Raw genomic sequence first — 20620 nt, 5'->3', positions numbered from 1 at the left:
TGAAGTCAGTGATGTTAAAAATCCCATTCTCTCTTGCAGACATCTTGAAAAGATCTGTTAAGTAATGGAGATATATATATAATCATCATGCAAACAAGGCTTTATGTGTTCATCTCTGTGTTTTATAACAAATTATTTTTAGACCTATACTGAAGAATCCAGAAATGTAACCCCAAACATTGTTGGTAAATTTTGGATTGCAACTGAGCAAAATTAAATTTTCTCATGCAAGTGAAAAATTGTGTTTCAAAATGAATCTGTTTTTTCTGTAACCAATAACATACCAAAGTTGGATAGCTACTGGTCATAAATGCTCCCCCCCCCCCCCCCCCACATGATTATCATCAGTCTGTTACACCTTTTAGCCAGTGCAAATAGAGAGTTTTTTAAACTTTTCTCCTAACTTAATATTTCTTTACAATGTGTGTTTATTACTTTTATAGGATGGATGCAGTTGGTGATACTTATTTATCACATGACAGGTGCAAGTCGTATATTACCAATATATATGCACATCCGTGTCCTCGTTTCTGCCTATCTGTTTCTATCTGGATATGGTCATTTTTGTTACTTTTGGCAAAGAGGGGATGCAGGAATAGTACGCTTTTTCCAGGTTTGTATTTTAATAAAATTTTATGTGCCTTGATCTCCATATTGTTTTACACTGTTGGATGATTTAATTAATTCCATGTCTTGATGACTTTTTCTTTTAATTTTTTATTCATTCCTCTGCATTTGTTTCTTCCTCTGCATTTGTTTCTTCCTTTTCCTTATATGTAAAACCATTCCACACACTCTATATGAAATGGCCATTTCAGTCCCTCTTCTTTGCTTCAGATATATTGGGAACTGCACTTTTATTTACAGTTGGAAATAACAACCAGAGCTATGGGAGAAAATGGTGCCATTCTTCTTCATATGCACTACACACAAATTATATATCGGGAATCAGTGAAATCTAGTACTCCTAGTTATTTGAAATGATGATGATGATGATGACAGTGCTGGTGAAAATAACACTTGTGAAGAAATTTAGTTATGATATGTATGCCAGTTAGGACTGATACTCAACAAGTAAAAACCTAGTGATTCTGGACACAAATGACTGAACTGTTTTCTTCTTCTGAGAATACAGCTCACAATACCAGCACTTAACAACTTCATTGTTTGATAGCCCATTAATGAAAACTCAAGTTAGAATTACATTGTGAATCAGGCTGGCACCTGGAATCAATATCCTTCACTTTTCGCATTGCCTGTGATAGTTAAACTTGTAAAAGCATTACTGCCAAAAGACAAGGTTACATGTTAAAAGGACCTGTCAGAAGCTTAATTTTAGTCATTCAGAAAGTTTCAGTATAGTGCACATTTTTCTGCACACTGAAAAATTAATTTTTTAATCATTCTGGTACATGAACATGAATAACTTCTCCTCAGAAGAGTTTGGTTCCTCTCATCCTAGGGTTCAGATTGGTCTGCATCTCCTTCTTAACTTTTCCCAATCTCTCTCTCTTTCCTCCAAGAGGATGAAACTGGACATACCAAAAGATAGAGTTGATTATACTTTGTATGTGCTATCAGCAGCATTATAGTTTTATCTCCTGGAAGAAAATTGGGGCCAGTCTCATTGTAATCTCTGAAAGTGGATTTCCCTTTGATATATTTAATGTTTTTTGGTATAGAAATGTGTTACCTTGTATTACAGCTCTCACATGAAATATGACACTTTGAAAGCAAGGAATAAAAACCAAATAAAAAAATTGATAAAAATGTATTATTTTTGGCTTTCATATGAGATAGATATTTTTAAAGCACATCATATCAGCCATGCATTAAATTTTGTTAAATCCAACAACAAAAGCCAGTGACTGTTTCTTTGGTAAAGCTTATATTATCAGACTATTCTGGGAACCAGTATTACTTTTATAGGTTCATCGCATTTTCTTTCAGTTGCATAAGTTATTAATACAACTTACAATGTTTCAGGTACTGTTTCGACTCAACTTCATGACTGTGATGCTTTGTCTCTGTATGAACAGGCCATACCAGTTCTACTACTTCGTGCCTTTAATTTCATTCTGGTTTCTAATGGCTTATTTGGTACTGGCTCTGCCACCCCAAATAACAGCTGCTTCATCTGAAACAAATCCCCTTCATTATTTGTATTTGGTTCTGAAGATGGTGGGTCTTTTTACTGTTATCACAGTACTCTATATGTCAGAGGTAAGTATAATCTTTTTTACATCACTTTAGCAACACTGCGAGAGAAGTTTTTATGCATTACTTTATTCATGAACAGTTGAATTAGACACACATATACATCATGGAATTGACTTGTGGCATGAGATACTGAAAGGACTGTAAAGTCATCGTGATCCGTTACCACTGACCTACGGTCCACCACTTGAGGAAATTGGCCAGAACTGGATACTGAATGCATGTATTACTGTCAGTAGTACCATTGTGTTCGATAGGATGGAGATCATGTGACAGCTGCACCCCATGTCTTTGGGTTTTTCTTCAAAGTCCTTTGATCCAGTTCAGGATTAATGTGGCTCTGCATTGATTTTCTTGTGGTGCATGTCTTTTATGGGGCATGGTAGGTAAAAAACAGATTGCTATTGTTGAACGATAATTGCCTGTAGTGTTATCCAATGAGAGACAAGAGCAAGTGTATCAGCGGCACTTTTTCAGCCTAGGTTGACATCCTGCTCATAAGAATATCTGCACCACCTGCTCAAGCAAGGCCCTGTTGTACAAATAATGCCATGTATTCTTTTATAGTCTTGTAATTTGTCATTTGTATGTACCAGTGTGTACGTCAGCTCATCAGTCTTAGAAGACTTTTTCCATACTTAGAGTGTTTCAAACCAGCTTTGTGTGCAATATGCAGATGAGTAAATCAGTGGCTTCTGTACGCAAGAGTAAGGTGATGGTTCTTGATAGTGTGGATGCTCACCCATTGTTGTTGCTTTTCATTGTTTTTGGTGTTGTTGTTCAAGCATCGCTGTGTAATGTTTGACAGTAGTAACTGCCTTCAGTAGTTTGTTATGGGAGTTGACTCTGGAGGCATTGGTTTTGGTGAAAATGACAGGGATGTACCTGTTGAAATCTTGGCAGTTAGAAATGTCACCTGGGTGCAGTCCCGTAAGTTATTTGAACATTCTGTATGCCAGGAGAAACTCTGTTTCATTTTTATGTTATAAACATGAAGTTTCTCCAGCTCTTTACCACTCATGAATTTGGACATCTATAACCACAAAATAAATCCCCGATGAAAGATATGTATCATAAAATAATTCTCAAACTTTAAGTTTGCTTATTAGCACTAGACTGAATAAAATTTTAAAAATAAGTGAATACTAAACTTTCACTTCTGTTTTCTACTGTGGAAACCCACCTATTGAATATCACCTATTGAAACACACTTACTGAATATCCCTCCTGAGACAAGCAATGCCAGAAACCCCCCATTGGGCTTCACTTAAAATTATTATCAGGGGTGCTTTATTTCTCACTAATACTATATTCACAACATAATTTATGATCTTTGTCTCTTAATACTTTTTACAACTACTCTAATGGGAAAAATATCACAACACTGAGAAGGAGTTGTGCAACGTAAATGAAAATTGGAAGGCAAATTTCTGCATGTGAAAGATTGTCTATTCAACTTTCACCCATTACGAGGCTGCAAATCAGGTTTGCTTTAAATATGCTAAGATCCAACATTGAATGCAAATAAGCTTAATGAGAAGCTCAGACTGACAGGTACTAGAGACGTTAAGCTATCACAAGATTCTCATAAAAGCACAGGGAAAAACAAATGGTAGTATATTGCATCAGAATATCAAGAAAAGAAGTAGATGGGCTTCTTGTTTGGTTGGATGATTTAGAATCTGAGGGTGGTAGATAGACTATGCCTGTGTGAACATCATAAAGTCACAGACATGGAAAAGATAAATGTAGGTGGCTATAAACTTCCAGCACATGCAAGTAGAGACACTATTTATAGAGGAGGGGTTGCCATATACATTAAAATTTATCATAATCTGAAAAATTTATAAACTAAAAAAAATCATGTAGAGCAACAAATAGAAGCATGTGCATGTGAGCTTAAACTAAATACCAGTACTTTCATAGTTGTAGCTGCGAGTAGGTCACCCTAGGGATATTTTCAGCTCTTTTTTTTTTTTTTGGAAAACTTGGATTCTCTGTTGTTCTATCTGTCAAACAGAGGGCAGAAAATTATTGTTTGTGAGGAATTCAGTATAGATTCTCTGAAAGAGCTTGACCTTAAAGTATCACTTGGTTCTTTCAATTTTACATCAGTTATTGATTTTCCTGCTCGGGTAGTACAGGAAAGCTGCACACTGATAAATAATGTTTTATAGACCGAGATAAATTTAATAACATAAAAACTCTTCCTCTTAAGTATTATCTGTCTGATCATGATGCACAGTTAGTTACAATATCTGCATAACTCCATACAGTAATGCAAAACAGTCTTCCAAAATAGTGGGTTCACTTAATGATTTAATAATTCCAAATTTTAGGGAAAACTTGCAACAGTAGACAGATAAGGTGTACAGGGAACGTGATGCTAACTTAAAATTTAATATATTTCATGGTATCTTTGTGAGTATATTTGAAAACAGTTTCTCTAGAAAAAACAGTGAAACATAATTGTAAGAAACCATCTAAGAATCAAGGCTTACTAAAGGGACAAACATACCTTGTAAACAGAAAAGTGATAACACTTGCCCACATACATGATGTAACGAATCATGCTCTACAGAGTGCTCTACCAGTTATTAATGTACCAGCATATTTCACATTTCAAGTGGCTTTTCTCGTGGTTATATTAACCTGTGATCTTGCAATATAACTCGCTTCGGTATGTTTTCTAGACAAATGTGTTCCCAAAATTTCATTACCCCCACATTAATTATTTTTGGTGTTGCAATTTTTTCTGTCAGTGTATATTAATATCATCACTGACTGCTCTGAAATGGAAAGGGATTACAGCCACAGAACATCAGCACTCGTTCGCAAAGCGATTGTCATTTAGTAATCAGTGCCAAAACTACAATAAATATTAGTGTCAAAATTGCATACTTTCCCAATATCTGAAACGAGATCTCTCACCATAATAATCTGTCCGTGCACACGTCAGTCCTTAGCTTGAAGTTTCAACTTTGAAATTATGTAGGCAATTAAGTACCAAAGGTTCACTGGTCCACTGGTGAATTAGAATTTTGGGAGGAAGGAAGGATAGTGGAAAGTTCAACTTACCACTGGGTTAGTAACATTGCTGAGGTGGGCTCGGAAGATGTGGTAGGAAGTAAGTGACAAATTGAAACAATGAGGCATCTATGACATGTTCATAAGTAGTGCAAGTGATACCACATTGTCCACAAAAGACTGGGAAGCTGGTTTCAATCCTGGTATGACAATTTTAATTTGTGACAACTGTTCATTGTAGCATATGTTCTGCTAGACAGCTGCAAAATGCCCTCAGAAAAACCAAGAATGATGAGATTTTACCTTTGCCTACTAAATATCGTGTCACATATCATTTCATCAGCCAATATTCTCTTACCTCAGTTCAGTAATACATTCATTTAGTGGTCTTAGGATGGTTGCAGATATTTTCTTTAGCATGTAAAGCTCTTTGAGCTACTTAATAGTAGTTGCTCTTTTTCTCAACCTCTTGTAACACTCTCTCACTCCAAAATATATATAATTAATAATTCGAAGATATAATTATCACACAATTTATAAAACATCCATCTAAATTACTGACCCCATACCTCTTACAAATGCACATTGAATTTCCTTAAGGAAAAAAAAATCAACACTAAATACAGAATTGACACCGGAGCACTACAGCTGCCCCCATGCACAGAGCTTAAATTAACATCTGATACTTACTGAAGGTCAATGCTATTTTAGCGAATAACCATTACATCATCATCAGGTGGTTCATGGAATAATGTGTCTGCTGCAGTTATTCAAGATTTATATGCCAAAATGTCATGGAGCTTCAATATATCAGAGAACATTGGAAGCATTTTCCCACGAGTTCACTAGATATCTAAAACATGAAACATAATTAACACAAGGTAAAATATCACACTATATGGTTCCATTTGTTCTGTTTCCCATATAAAGTCCAATAATTTTGACTTTACCATACAAACAGCACTTTTATTGTGGTATTACCATGCTCCATTTCAATCTTTTGCACATATCTTCTGAGATGAAAATGTATCTCACATGTGGTAATGGCAGAACAGAGAATTGTCTAATCTTTTTTAGGATAAATCCAGACAACAGGTTCCCCTGCCTAAAGAGTATCTCCAGCAGTTTAAAAAATACTGAAACAATCACTCACAAGACAGATTTTAACACTTCAAACGTCACACATACCAGTTGTCACAAAGAAAAACAAACCATTGGAAACAGTAACATGGAGCATTTCACAGACTTAACAATCCTCCATCAAAACATGCATTCTTCAAAAAAATAAAATACAACTATTAGAAGTTGAGCTCAAATATTTGAACTGCGCAGTAGTTTGCATTACTGAGCACTGGTACAGAGACACAGAAATCCAACGTGTAGTATTATCAGTGTATGAAAGGGCAAACTCTTACTGCAGAACTACTTCAAGGGGTGGAGGATCATGCATTTATGTAAGAAAAGGAACACAATTCAAATCAAGACATGACCTTACTACAGTAAGTGAAGACAAACACTTTGAAATATCAGCTATTGCATTAACAGGGCTTGATATCACCAAGAAATTAATCATTTTGTGCGTGTGTATAGATTTCCCAGTGGTAGTGTGGACACTTTTTCAATAAATTAACAGAAGTTCTAGATAAAGTCTCAAGTACAAAGGTCAACATAATTCTGTGTGAGGACATTAACATCAGCACTAATATCATAAATGAATCCAGCAGCACCTTCGTAAACATCCTTCAAAGTTTTGGCATGTCCTTATTGGTCAATAGTGCAACAAGGGATACTACAGTGACTGCATCAGTAATTGACCGACCATATGGCTACAAATATGGGCAGGGAAAAATATGATGTAGCTGTGATCTCGGACTATCAAACCATCTCTGTCAAATAACAAGAAGTTGGGATGAAGTGTGTAAGGAAACCAATTTGAATATGAAATTCTCTAAATTCTCCACATTGTTTAAATTGAACTTTGAAAAGGCATTTCCAAAAATATGTATGTCCGTATAGACATCTCACAAAAACATATGGATAACAGCATGTATTAAGAAATTCTCTCAAACACTTAAACGCCTCAGTTCCATGAAAAAGATTCGCAATGGTCCAGAATTCTTAAATTTCTATCACAGATACAAAAAGATCTATAGGAAGGTGTGCTGATTGCTGCAAAAAAGTCATTTAATGAGAAAATAATATATAATGCAGAAAATAAAAGCAAAACAGTCTGAGATGTTCTAAAAAAGGAAATGGGGAGAGGAAAACAGTTGCTGAATAACATACTGCTAAGGGAGGGGGGGGGGGGGGTAAGGTAATAAATGATCCACAACACTTAGCAAACTATGTAAATGAGTATTTTTCAGGTATTGCAGAGAAGTTTCAGCAAAAATTTCCCAAAACAAATATAACACCTGTAAATAATGTTGCAGTAAATACAGTGATGTTACTTCAAACCACAGAGAATGAAGCCAATAAAACTGTTCAAAAACTGAAAAATAAAAAGTCAGTAGGCTTCGATGAAGTACCAATGTGTGTACTGAAACAATGCATAGGGATTATACAAGGCCCCTTAACAAATATAATAAATGAATCCTTCACATCAGGGACATTTCCAGAGTTAAAACAGGCAAGAGTTGTACCTTTGCTTAGGAAAGGTAATGCAGAAGACAGAAAATTACTGGCCCTTTTCCCTGCTGTCAGCATTCTCAAAAATAATTAAGCAATAATGAAAGATAGATTAATGAATTATCTGAATAAATACAATCTTTTAAGCGAATCACAGTTTGATTTCTGAAGTGACAAAAGTAGACCATAGTAGAATTCACAAAAGTTGTACTTGATGCTCTTGATAAAGATGAGTGTGTCACAGACATACGTCTTGAATCTTTCTAAGGCAGTTGATACAGTCGACCACAAGATTCTATTAAAGAAGCATTAGGAATAAGAGGGATAGCTAATGACTGGTTTCGATCATACCTAACAGAGAGGTTACAAAGAGTAGAGATAACACACACTTCAAATAGATCTAAACATTCAGTGAAATACTTATCAGAACCAAAAAACATTAATATAGGAGTTCCGCAAGGTAGCATATTAGAACCAATACTATTCCTGATATAAATCAATGATTTTCCCACTACTACATATTCTCTTCACTGATGACAGCAATATTATAGTCACTGAGAAAACAAGAGAACTCCTTGCCGAGAAAGCAAATGAAACTCTCAAGGAAGTTCATGATTGGTCAATAGGCAATAAAGTGACATTGAACATTAAGAAAACTAATGCCATGAATTTCAGTTTGAAGAGGAAAAATGGCATGTTAAATTAAATGTAGATGGCACCTCTATAGACTGTGTAACAAATGCAAAATTTCTAGGAATGAATATAGATTCTCAGTTGAAGTGGTGTGAACACACAAAGGTACTTACAAACAGAATGTCATCAGCATGTTATGCCCTTAGAATTCTATCATGCAGTGTCTTTTAGTTACATATTGTTCATATGTACACTCAATTCTTAGCTATGGCATTCTTTTTTGGGGAACAAATGCACAAAATATGAACACAATTTTCAAACTCCAGGAAAGAGCCATATGAATAACAACCAAAAATACTAGTCGAGCTCATTGTAAAGATCTGTTCAAAACACTGGTAAATGTATTCACAGGGAGCAGTTAAAATCCCCAATCAGTTATACAGATCAAAAATAACATTGGTAATTACTGCACAAACAGCTCTGTCCATGACCTAGCAACAAGAGATAGACTCAACTTACATTTACCAAGAAAAAATAAGCATAAAACTCAAAACAGCATTTTCTACAAAGCAATAAAACAATACAATAAATTACCAAAAGAGGTTAAAGAAATTGCAAAAATACACTTATTTAAAAAAGGCAGCTAAAAAGTACCTGTTATGCAATACATTTTATACAATGAAGGATTACTTAGATAAAACAGAGTAGGGATTTGATAAAAAAAAAATGTTGTACAAATGAATAATGATGATGATGAGGATGATGATAAAACATCCAACATTCCACATAACACCTTCACTTTGTTTTTTTCCTTTCTAGAAATACTTACCCCCAAGCTATACATGGCACAATACTAATAGTCCAGTAGAATTAGCATTTGCATACAGCTCCTCATTAAAGTTGGATCATTTCTCATCATCAGTGAAGTCAATTTCAAATGTAGTTCTTCAGTAATTCTTATGTACACACTTGTAAATAAAGAACTATAGCAACGAATTGTCTTGTACCTATTTAATATACTGCCAAGGTGTGGATTCTCTAATTCAGCATGACTACTCTGATGAAGCAGTTCATTCAGGCTGAGGGGTGTGGCAACTGGGAACTGCACCTCACCACTGTTAAGATAATGTTACCCTATTTTCATGACAGTGGACATTGTCTGTATGCTAAATCTACACAGCTGTATTTACAAGACACAATGGGCCTTGAAAAGAAAATATCAGAAGCCTATACACAGTTTGCATTCAAAGGCTGGTTTACTATCAGAAGGTCTGATAAGTTTTGGAGTGGGATATGGTCTGACATGACGATTGAGCAAGCACTAATGTCCCCGTTGAAAAGTACCAGAGGACTCAGTCATGGTCACGGCATTTCAGACAGTACTCTGAGTAGATGGATTCTGACCATGCCAACTGTTCCTACAGTGACCCAGCAGGTTGAAGAGTTTTGTGGTGTATCACTCACTACCTCAGAGCAACATGTTGATGCGAGGGGTGCTAGAGTTCTGCGTGACAATGAAGGTCGTCAGAAATTTGTTGAGTGGTTTCAATCCCATGATCCTTTTCCTGTTATTAAATCTGTTATGTCTATCAGCACAGGAATCATCAGAGATGACTCAATCAACTGTCACAGAGCCTCTGAAATGGGCAAATCCTTAATGCTCGCCCCAGTTGGTCAAACCTCTTACAACATCAAGTTTGTCTGAAAGAAAAGAGTGATGGGTATACAGGGATTTAAATCTAAGGTGACCATCCATCAGTAGTATGTACCAGTGAACCCTGAAACCATATTCCACCAGATAGCACTTGTCAAGAAATCTGCCGAACAGCCTAAAGAAGTCTTCCAATATGAGCTGGCACGCTATCCTCTCTCTCTGTTTGATGCATCTGGAATCAGGAAGACTCCCAAATCAGTGTTATATGACTTGTTCACACCACTGAATGATGTAAACCTTGAAGAAGTAGCATTTGTCATCGATGGTGGATTTCTTCTCCAACTGGTTGTATGGAAGAATGATGAAACATTCCAGTTAATGCTAACCAAATAAGTTGAATATTTAAAAAGACACTACAGCGGAAGTGTGACAAGTGTGGTGTTCGATGGCTACCCAGAAGACCTGCCCACTAAGAGCATCAAATATGCTGAGCATCTCCGCCAAAGCAAAAGACACACTACTCCTGAGGTCATCTTTACCGAGATAATGATGGTGACTATGACTCCGGAGCAATTCCTTTCCAGTCACAGAAATAAAGCACGTCTCATTAGCTTGTTTATTTCGAGGCTTGAAGATGAAGGTTTCTCAGTAAAGCAAGCTAATGAAGATGCAGACCACCTAATTGTTGCCACTGCACTTGAGGTATCATAGGAACATAAGAAGGTTGTGGTTGTTGGTGAGGGTATGGACCTTATCATCATGCTCAATGCCCCAGCCACACCATCAGCAAATATGTGTTTCTTGAAACCTGGAAGAGGAAAGACCTCATCAAAAGTATTTGGTTCCAGCAGTTTCAAACTGGCAAACATCAGAAGGCCACTCATATTTCTCCATGCCGTGAATGGATGTGACACGACTTCAGCACTCCTCGGTCAGGGCAAGAAGAAGGTGGTGAATCTACTGATCAAAAATGAATGTCTTCTGGAAGACATCAAACCTTTCTTAGAGCATGACACTCAAGCTGAAGCTATTGTCGAAGCTGGACTCCGATTTTTAACAACCCTCTATGGAGGTACGGCAAGAGACAGTTTTAGACAAACTGCCATTCAACCTGTTTTCCAAAGCAATTGTGAAATCGAGATTCACCCTAGTATCCCTGTGACCAACGTCGGAAACAGCTTGCCAGCATTGCTTGAGGACCTACTTACAAATACAAATGTGGATAGGACACCAGATGGATCTGCTCCTCTGGAGATGGCAGACTTCAGAGGTTGGTCTTGGCCCCATTCCTACCTCCAAAGAACCAGCTCCACAGTCACTTCTCTCAAAAATTTCCTGCAGATGCAACAAGGGCTGTGCAGGTTGTTGTGGTTGTCAGAAGGCTGGTATTAAGTACGCATTAATTTGTGTCAACTGCAAGGGGAACTCGTGCACTAACTCCCTCCAACCAGATGAAACTGACGGAAACTGACGAACCAGTTCTTGATGAAGACCTGGACTGTATATATGAGGTGACAAAAATTACTGACTTTTAGGAGCTGAGTGGCGGGGCGTCGGACTCGGAAATTACAGACATTGAGGAGCCGAGTGGTGCAATGACAGTCAAACGTCACCGTATGTGAAATTTGTGTACGTACCTACTTTTACCCTTTTCCTCTCATACATTTATGTAAAATTTTGTAATTACGAAATATAATAACCTCTACTTAATTTCAAGGAGAGTCTCTCTTTTCCTTCTCCTTCATATCAGTTGAATGGGTATCACTATATTATATCGGGGGTCAAGAATGGAGACCCTGCATCTGACAAAAGACAAATTTTACACGGAAGCTAAAAAATGTAACTTTTTAATAAAAATTTTGATTTTCTTTGATTTTTTTATTTAGAGCATAATCATTTATTACTCTCAGGTTGTGCATTGTCTTTTTTGCATCATTTTGTTATAGCATTTTATTTTTTTCACTTAAAAGTTTTTTTAAGCCAGGACTTTTTCTGACATCTCTTAATACAAGGTCTCCAGTTCTTAGCCCTCAATATATGAAAAACTTTTAAATATTATTTTTCAAATTTTACAAAATTTTAATATTTTATTTTATTATTATATTAAAGAAGTACAATACAATGTGTTGCTATTGTTATGTATTTAAAAGCATGTACATAAGAATTACTGAAGAACTACATTTGAAATTGTCGTCATTGATGATGAGAAATGGTCCAACTTTAGTGAGGAGCTGTACGCAAATCGGTAGCCCAATAAATTCACTTTTGGTTTCATTTAATACAGAATTTATCTCTCCATATCTTTTTTACGAACGACATTATTGATGGGTGGGTTAGTTTCAACGATATTACCAAAAAACAGAGGTTAAAATGGAAATTTTTCATGAACATGTAAAATTAGTCCATTCTTGAAGAGCACTAGTATAGAAATGGGTCGTCCAAATAATATGCAGATGGTCTCATTCAGTGCAGAATTTCATGCTCTACAATTTTTAATTCCTCTATGTTTTCGATATTGTTAGTCATTTATGAGATATAATCACAAAACCGAAAAATTACCCCTTTTTCAGGTACATTTTTGCCCCCTACCACTTTTCCACAACTTCGCCGATGGGGAAAACCTAGGATAGTTATATTGGGCCACAAATGAAGCCATTGAAACAATAAAACCTTTTGTAGCAATTATTTCCGATTTGTCTAAGTTTTAGGTTTAACCCTACTTGACTATAACACCTCTTCCTCTTTCTGAGCACATCATCTCACTAATTATGGAGGGATGCTGACTCAGTTTTTCTGGATAGCAAATGGGAAGTTGCAGTACAGAAAATGACCCAGAGATCACCTGTGTGTGTGTGTGTGTGTGTGTGTGTGTGTGTGTGTGTGTGTGTGCAGTGACTGATAGTGAGCTGTTAGCGAATGGTGTAGCATTACATTGTTTAATAAGTTATTTGTATTGTAGAAAAAGTATTGTACAGTAGTAAGTTATTTGTAGAAAAAGTATTGTACACAAAGAGTAAATCTAATGATTAGGTCTAACTAGAAGTCTGTAAATATATGTGTATATGAATTAGCTTATTTTTAATTGGTCCAAACTAGTAAATACTTTGACATGTCCTATATGCTTGTAAAAAGATATCTACAGATGAATAAAGCTGCTGCTGCTGCTGCACTACTACTTCTACTTCTACATTGTAGTGTAGACTAGTCTAACAATGACTCACCTCTCTTAATGCTGATCAAAGCTACTAGCATTTGCAGATTATTATGCCTTCCCTTAAAATAAAACTAAAATAAACTTTTCTGGCATTTATACCTACATATGTGATTGTCACTTATTAAGATTTAAAAATTATAACAAAAAAGTTAACAATTTAGATCTGTTTCATCTAGAATAAACCCTGATAAATTCGAACAGTTATCATTTAACAGTGTTCCTTTCAGATATTTTCTGATAAATTTTGGTAGCCACTCACTCTCAGTAACAGATGACTGTCAAATGAATGGGAGTGTCACTTGACCAATGACAGTACATGGACATTGTGTGCCCTAATGTACTTCACATGAAATGGAGAAAAGTGGGTTTGTTGAAGTTTGTATAGATTTGTGAAGTAAAGAGTGCAAAATCTGCAATGAAAAATGGGGATAAAGATGGTAAATACAACAACAGGAGAAATATTATAGTGTTAGGACCAAGAAGGAATAAGAGGAATACTGACATTATGGACCAAAAGAGAATGGCCATAGAAGTTTTGACAGTGGTAATGATTCCAGTACCAGAGGAACAGAGAACCAAGAAATTCAGTGAACGTAGGATCATTAGTTTAATTTCACATGCAGCTAAAGTTGTGTTAAGAATCATGTGTAAAAGAATGAACAATGGCAAGTTATCAAGAGTTAAGTGAGTTTGAACATGGCATTATAGTTGGAGAACGAGCCAGGTAGCAATGAAGTGGGGATTTTCCTATATGTCCATTTCAAGAGTGTATTGTGAATAGCAGTAATCTGGTAAAACATCAAATCTTTGACATTGCTGTGGCCAAAAAAAAAAATTCTGCAAGAATAGGACCAACAATGAGTGAAGAGAATCATCCAGTATAACAGAAGTGTATCCCTTCTGCAAATTGCTGCAAATTTCATTGCTGGGCCATCAACAAGTGTCAACATGCGAACCATTCAACAAAACATCATCGATGTAGGCTTTTGGAACCGCAGGCCCACTCATGTATCCTTGATGACTGCATGACACAAAGCTTTACGCCTCACCTGGACCTGTCAACACTGACATTGGTCTGTTGATGACTGGAAACGTGTTGCTTGGTTGGACGAGTCGCATTTCAAATTGTATTGAGCAGATGGACGTGTACAGGTATGTAGACAACCTCATGAATCCATGGACCTGCATGTCAGCGGTTTACTGTTCAAGCTGGTGGAGGCTCTATAATGGTGTGGAACATATGCAGTTGGAGTGATATGGGACCCCTGTCATATGTAAGCAAGCATCCTGTCAGATCACCTGTAGCCATTCGTTTCCACTTTGCATTCCGACAGACTTGGGCAATTCAAACAGGACAATACGACACCCTACAAGTCCAGAATTGCTACAGAGTGGCTCCAGGAACACACTTCTGAATGTAAACATTTCTGCTGGCCACCAAACTGCCAGATAAATTCTAGTGTCCACCTGTTGGCTTTGACCAGTGACGTCATACCATAAGGCAAAGATGCTGCAATGGACAATCTATGAATGTAACAGATCATACTCGTAAATAAACAAATGTAGCATGCCATAAGATAATACATTTAACGCAGCTATTATTTACATGCAAATTTCATTTAAATGAGTTGTAAATGACTGAAATAAATGATAACACAAGAGCAATTACGAGTGCATATATTATATTATATTTTCCACATGTACTGCAAAAATGATCTAAATAATGAACCGTCAAATAGTTGGAATCTGTAACTAGAAGCAACCTACATAGGAGGTCATTTCTAGTTACCGATTCCAATATTACTGCTAGTTGTGCTAAAATCTTATAACATATCTGAAACGTGCTTAAAAAATGATCTTCTTAGTGAACTACGGAATACAACTAGAAATGTAAAACTGACCAAGCCCTGGAACCGGTAACTATACTACACGAAAGTCACAACAGGTACAGTAACTCCAAAACAACACTCAGTAAAACTGATACATCAGGAATGAAAGTAAAATGAAGAGCAATATAGCAAAAACATCGAAAAGGAAAACATAAAAGTGGCTACATAAAAAGAAATTTACCGCATATGAACTTCCACAGGAGTCAAAGACTGAGGCTGACAAGCACGAAATAAGGGCAGAACAAGAAATAATAATGTTAGAATGTCAAACTGTAATGAAAGAAGCAAAATCCAGAATAACTAATGAAAAAAATAATAAGAAATAGAAACTGCAAGGCACAGATGAGGTACCACCCAAATCAGTTCTTCCCTACCACTCGCCCTTAATCAGACACGAAATTTAAAATAATAAAAAAAATGAAACCACGAGTCAGTCACGTAAACCCTCTGGCAGAGACACAGCAATACCCCTCGGCTCACCATTGTAACCAGAAAATATTATAACAGAACAACCTCCCTCCAGAGAAACGAAAAAAGTAGCACTCGCACAATACAGGAACACAAAAAAAACGCAACATAAAACAAGAAAAAAGTATCAGACCCACCAACACCTAACTAACAAAATGAGGCTTGTACATTTTGCTGACTACTTTCATAAAGGCAAAAAATAAATAATAACCTTTAGGAATACTCTTCCTCCATCAGTATTGATCTAAATTTCCTTGCAACACTAAAATCCTCTCTTTCCCCACCCAACCACAGATTTTACAGCGATAATATTAGTACATGCCCTCGTCTTATGATCTTGAAACTGAATATTGTGATTCACGACCAAATGATGATAACCCCTTTCGCCCAACCCCTTGCACAAAGCAAACCCATCCAACATGACTACAGAACCTTCTTCCACATAGTCTTCTATTAAAGATGTCAAGACTTCCTTTGGCCGATTTGGTACAACCGTAAATACACCATGAGCACAATCTCCTCCAGAAACTACTACTCCAAAAACCCAAAGCCCAACAACCTCGTGTCCCCTTTCGTACTTTCTCTTTCCAAAATGTGACTCATCAACTTCAACTATAACCCCTGCCTCCCCCCCCCCCCTAAATGACCCCCTAGACTTTATAAATTCCCCACAGACTTCTCTACAAAATGAGAACCAGTCGGCTACAGTGCCACGCGAAACCCCTGCTTCGTGCATGACAGATTTGCAAAAATGGGTTAGTGTGACAGTTACTTCTAAATTCAGCCTCGATCTTTCAAACCACATCCCCCTGTATATGGATCTCCATATGTTATTTTTTCTGCACCCCCCACATGTATTCGTCAGGAGTTCGTGATGACTCAACCTTTCTTCAAAACCCTATAATTTCCAAAGACAGTGCAATTGCAAAATTCAGCAATGATGCCCAATAATTGCAAAAATTGTACAGTTGATTTATGGTCACTGATTTTCTGAAGCAGAATTTTCGCTATAAAAACAACTGACTCGTCCATAACGAACAGCATGAGAAATCAAGACCTTATAAATCACGACTACTTATAAATCATGACTGCTTTCATTAACAAAAGATGGCGAAAAGAAATTACGAGATGAAAACAAAATAATCTACATCTAATTTTTAATATACGCGCGTAACGAGGAAATCCAGAGAAATCATTTGACGTTCATCGACTGCAATCTGCAGCGCAAACAAAATAACATCACCCATTACATCATTGGTCAACGCCGACGGGTGGTATCGGACACTAGAATTGACCCAAACTTCCCAGACGTGAACGTTATTGAACATATCTGGGATGCCTTGCAAAGTAGTGTTCAGAAGAGATCTCCACTGCCTCATACTCTTATGATTTATGGACAGCCCTCGAGGATTCATGATGTCAGTTCCCTCCAGCACTACTTCAGACATTAGTCGGGTCCATGCCACAACGTGTTGTAGCACGTACCAGTTTCTTCAGCTCTTTAGTGTATGTGTGACTGAAGATGCAGGTCTAAAAATGAAAAAAAGAACATTCTATACAAGTGTTTCATAGACCTGGTAAAGATATTTGACAGTGTGGCTTCAGACAAGTGTGCAGTTTAATTAGGGAAAAGAGAATGAACTAGTAAAGCTGATGGTGTATAAACTCACTATATTTAAATCAAAAAGTGTTAGTAAAAAAGAGAGGAGAAAGAATCAACGAGATGAAATTGTATAAGGATTAAGACAAGGCTACTGTCTTTCCCCCAACATTTTAAATCCACTGGCTGAGAAGGGGGCAAAACTTTGCGTAAGAAGAATGTGGTGTTTGAGATAGTGCTTCTAGCAGTGGATGGAAAATAACTGCAGGAAATAATGGATATCAACACAGAGAAATCAAAAATTCTGGAGGAAGTAAAATGGTGACCATAATGCTGAATGGAGAAACATTAGAACATGTGAAAAGCTTTTTCCACCTATGAAGCAAGATGGATAGTGACTGGAAATGCAGCACAGAAATTAAAAGCATTATAGCAATGGCAAAAGAGGCATTTCCAAGAAAAGCAGAGTTTTCTAGATCGATAATGGATAAATAGTTGAAGAAAAGACTGCCTTACTGATACATGCCCAATGAGGGAGAAACATAGCGCAAGGCTGGAGGCTTTTGTGATAAGGACATAGTGGAGGATGAATGGAATGAGCTGGATAGAAGGGTGAAAAGTGATCCGGTACTACAAAGAACATGAGAGACCATCACTGAGTTCCATAAAAATACAGAAAGGAACTAGATAAGACATATACCGAGGAGGAAAGAGAGATTTGTATAAAAAAATTAAAAAAAGAAAAGAAACTGTCTTAGAAGGGCATGTGGAAGGGTGGAGAAAGAGAGGGAGGAAGAGTTTAGAAATCCTGGATGATGGGCAGCATATACTGCAGCTATTACAAGGAAGTAATGGACTATCAGAAATAGACAAACAAATGATATACTAACATAGCAGGATACGATAACCACTACTACTACTACTACTACTACTACTACTACTACTACTACTACTATTACTATTACAGCTAATACTATTATTGTTGCTCCTCTCTGTATATGTGTATAATGCTGTAGTAAATTTCAATATTCCACAAACAAGTAAGTCCCAGACTCTTCCAGGAAATACAAATCTGAAGTCGTAAACAGACTCACTCTGATGTTTAAATGGAGTTACTCCCACTGAAGCATCACAGTTATACATCAGTTCTTCATGTTCCTTGTAGGGGAAGCCCCTATCCTTGATATGCACACAGTAATATGATAGAGCTTACATGAAAGACATCGACAATGTGTCTGTGCTTTTGTCTCCTTAATGTAGACTCATATACTCAGACTATGCAGATAACATGTGATCAGTTACATAGGAGTCATTCATGCTAAAGTAGCATTTTAATAATTGTGTGAAAATGCATGCTAAGTTACATGGGGTGCAGCTTAGAGGGTGGAGTCTGTCATCAAATGTTAACATGTTATTGTGAACATTTGTCATTAAATGTTAACATGTTATTGTGAACATCCAAGAAGTGTGTGAATGGCAGCCATGTGGCCTCTTGAGTATGAGTGATGAGCTATGTATTGTTATCATCTTATTCATAGATTGAAACTGAAACAATGTATCCATTGTTGTTTTGACCTGTAAACCATTTACCAGGTAATGTGACATAAAATCTGTGGCATCATCCATTGCTGTGTTGTGCAAATGCCACAATATGAAGTGCTGTATCCCAGTTTCTCTCTTTGGTTCCAACATTCTTTGAGAGTGTGTGTCCAGCATTTTACTAAAACATTCTGCAAGGCCAGCAGCCATCATTCTGTGAACAGTGTTGTGCATTAAAATTACATCAAACATGAATCTTGACTTAACCACTCTTCCATCAAAGGTCATTGCTATAGTGCTCAGTGCATAGAAATTGTCTTTCACAAGAAAGATAGTGGTTTCAGAGCTTCATCAATATGTACAGCCTTGGTGAAAGTGTAGTGAATGAACTAGCCAGTGCACACTGTTATCCATTTATTCACAATGGCCAACATGAGAAACCTTCAGAAAAGGTAAACTGTAGTCCAGTGAAATGGGGCAACTGCAGGAGGAATTGGTACAAAATATTTTGGGGGTAAAAGAGGCAGCACATGCTCAAGTCATTAGCAGTCCCTATAGTGGCTTACATAATGTCAGGCAGATCAGTAGATAGCTGCATGCTTCTGAGTATATCAAGAATCTTCAAAGAACACAGTAGACCTGATGTTAGAGCATCATGCAAATAGTTGTGGGGTGACAGATTGTTCCATCTCTTCCTCACAATTGGACAAAAGATGTCCTTGTAAAAACATTGTTAGGCACACAGGAAATTTTTACTGTACAGATGTTGGGTTTATTGATAGTCAAGAGTTGGGGTGAGATGTGTGAGCACAGAATGTTACAAAAGCATGACACAGATTGAACGTCTCCACCTGCTGTGAAGTATTGCTTATGCTTTGGTGTTGCAGCTTTTGGAAGCCAGAGAACAAAAGGAGCTATGTATAATGACAATAGCTAGAAACAGTTCAAAGAAGTAGAGATGAAATGTCGTTCTTGTATGTTCTGCTCTGAGATTCACTTCAGATATGTTTTTCTGAGTAATTAAATATTTGCCATCTAACATAAATATTAAATACGAGAAGCAAAATACAGAAGAGTTCTTCTTGGAGGTTACATGGTTTCGTACCTAGCTTAGTCTGAAGCTCTCTTACGGCCCTCAATCTTGTGCAGACAGTGAAGTAGTCTCGTGGTACAATTAGAGGCCAGTATAGCAGGTCCATTGCACAAAACAAGCAGAAGAAGGTGACTGTAAATCTTGAATAAAGTAAAAGTGTGCATGAACAACATCAAAAGAGGAAAGGCCGCTGGTCCTGATGGGATACCAGTTCGATTTTACACAGAGTACGCGAAGGAACTTGCCCCCCTTCTTGCAGCGGTGTACCGTAGGTCTCTAGAAGAGCGAAGCGTTCCAAAGGATTGGAAAAGGGCACAGGTCATCCCCGTTCTCAAGAAGGGACGTCGAACAGATGTGCAGAACTATAGACCTATATCTCTAACGTCGATCAGTTGTAGAATTTTGGAACACGTATTATGTTCGAGTATAATGTCTTTTCTGGAGACTAGAAATCTACTCTGTAGGAATCAGCATGGGTTTCGAAAAAGACGGTCGTGTGAAACCCAGCTCGCGCTATTCGTCCACGAGACTCAGAGGGCCTTAGACACGGGTTCACAGGTAGATGCCGTGTTTCTTGACTTCCGCAAGGCGTTTGACACAGTTCCCCACAGTCGTTTAATGAACAAAGTAAGAGCATACGGACTATCAGATCAATTGT

The 20620-nt window shown here is 37.1% G+C and overlaps 1 protein-coding gene across 2 annotated transcripts in view; it reads left to right on the top strand.

Annotated features, from left to right (window-relative positions):
- Positions 1–20620, top strand: part of LOC126354192 (N-acetylneuraminate 9-O-acetyltransferase) — a 254852-nt gene that overhangs the window by 188080 nt on the left and 46152 nt on the right. For both annotated transcript variants that reach the window (XM_050003647.1, XM_050003646.1), the window contains 2 exons: positions 444–613; positions 1987–2223. In XM_050003647.1, coding sequence (XP_049859604.1) covers positions 444–613; positions 1987–2223 — 407 coding nt within the window. The remainder of the gene's footprint in view (positions 1–443; positions 614–1986; positions 2224–20620) is intronic.

This window comes from Schistocerca gregaria, chromosome 3 (genome assembly GCF_023897955.1).
Source record: "Schistocerca gregaria isolate iqSchGreg1 chromosome 3, iqSchGreg1.2, whole genome shotgun sequence".
Lineage (NCBI taxonomy): Eukaryota > Metazoa > Arthropoda > Insecta > Orthoptera > Acrididae > Schistocerca > Schistocerca gregaria.
This window is presented reverse-complemented; position numbering and strand designations above follow the sequence as displayed.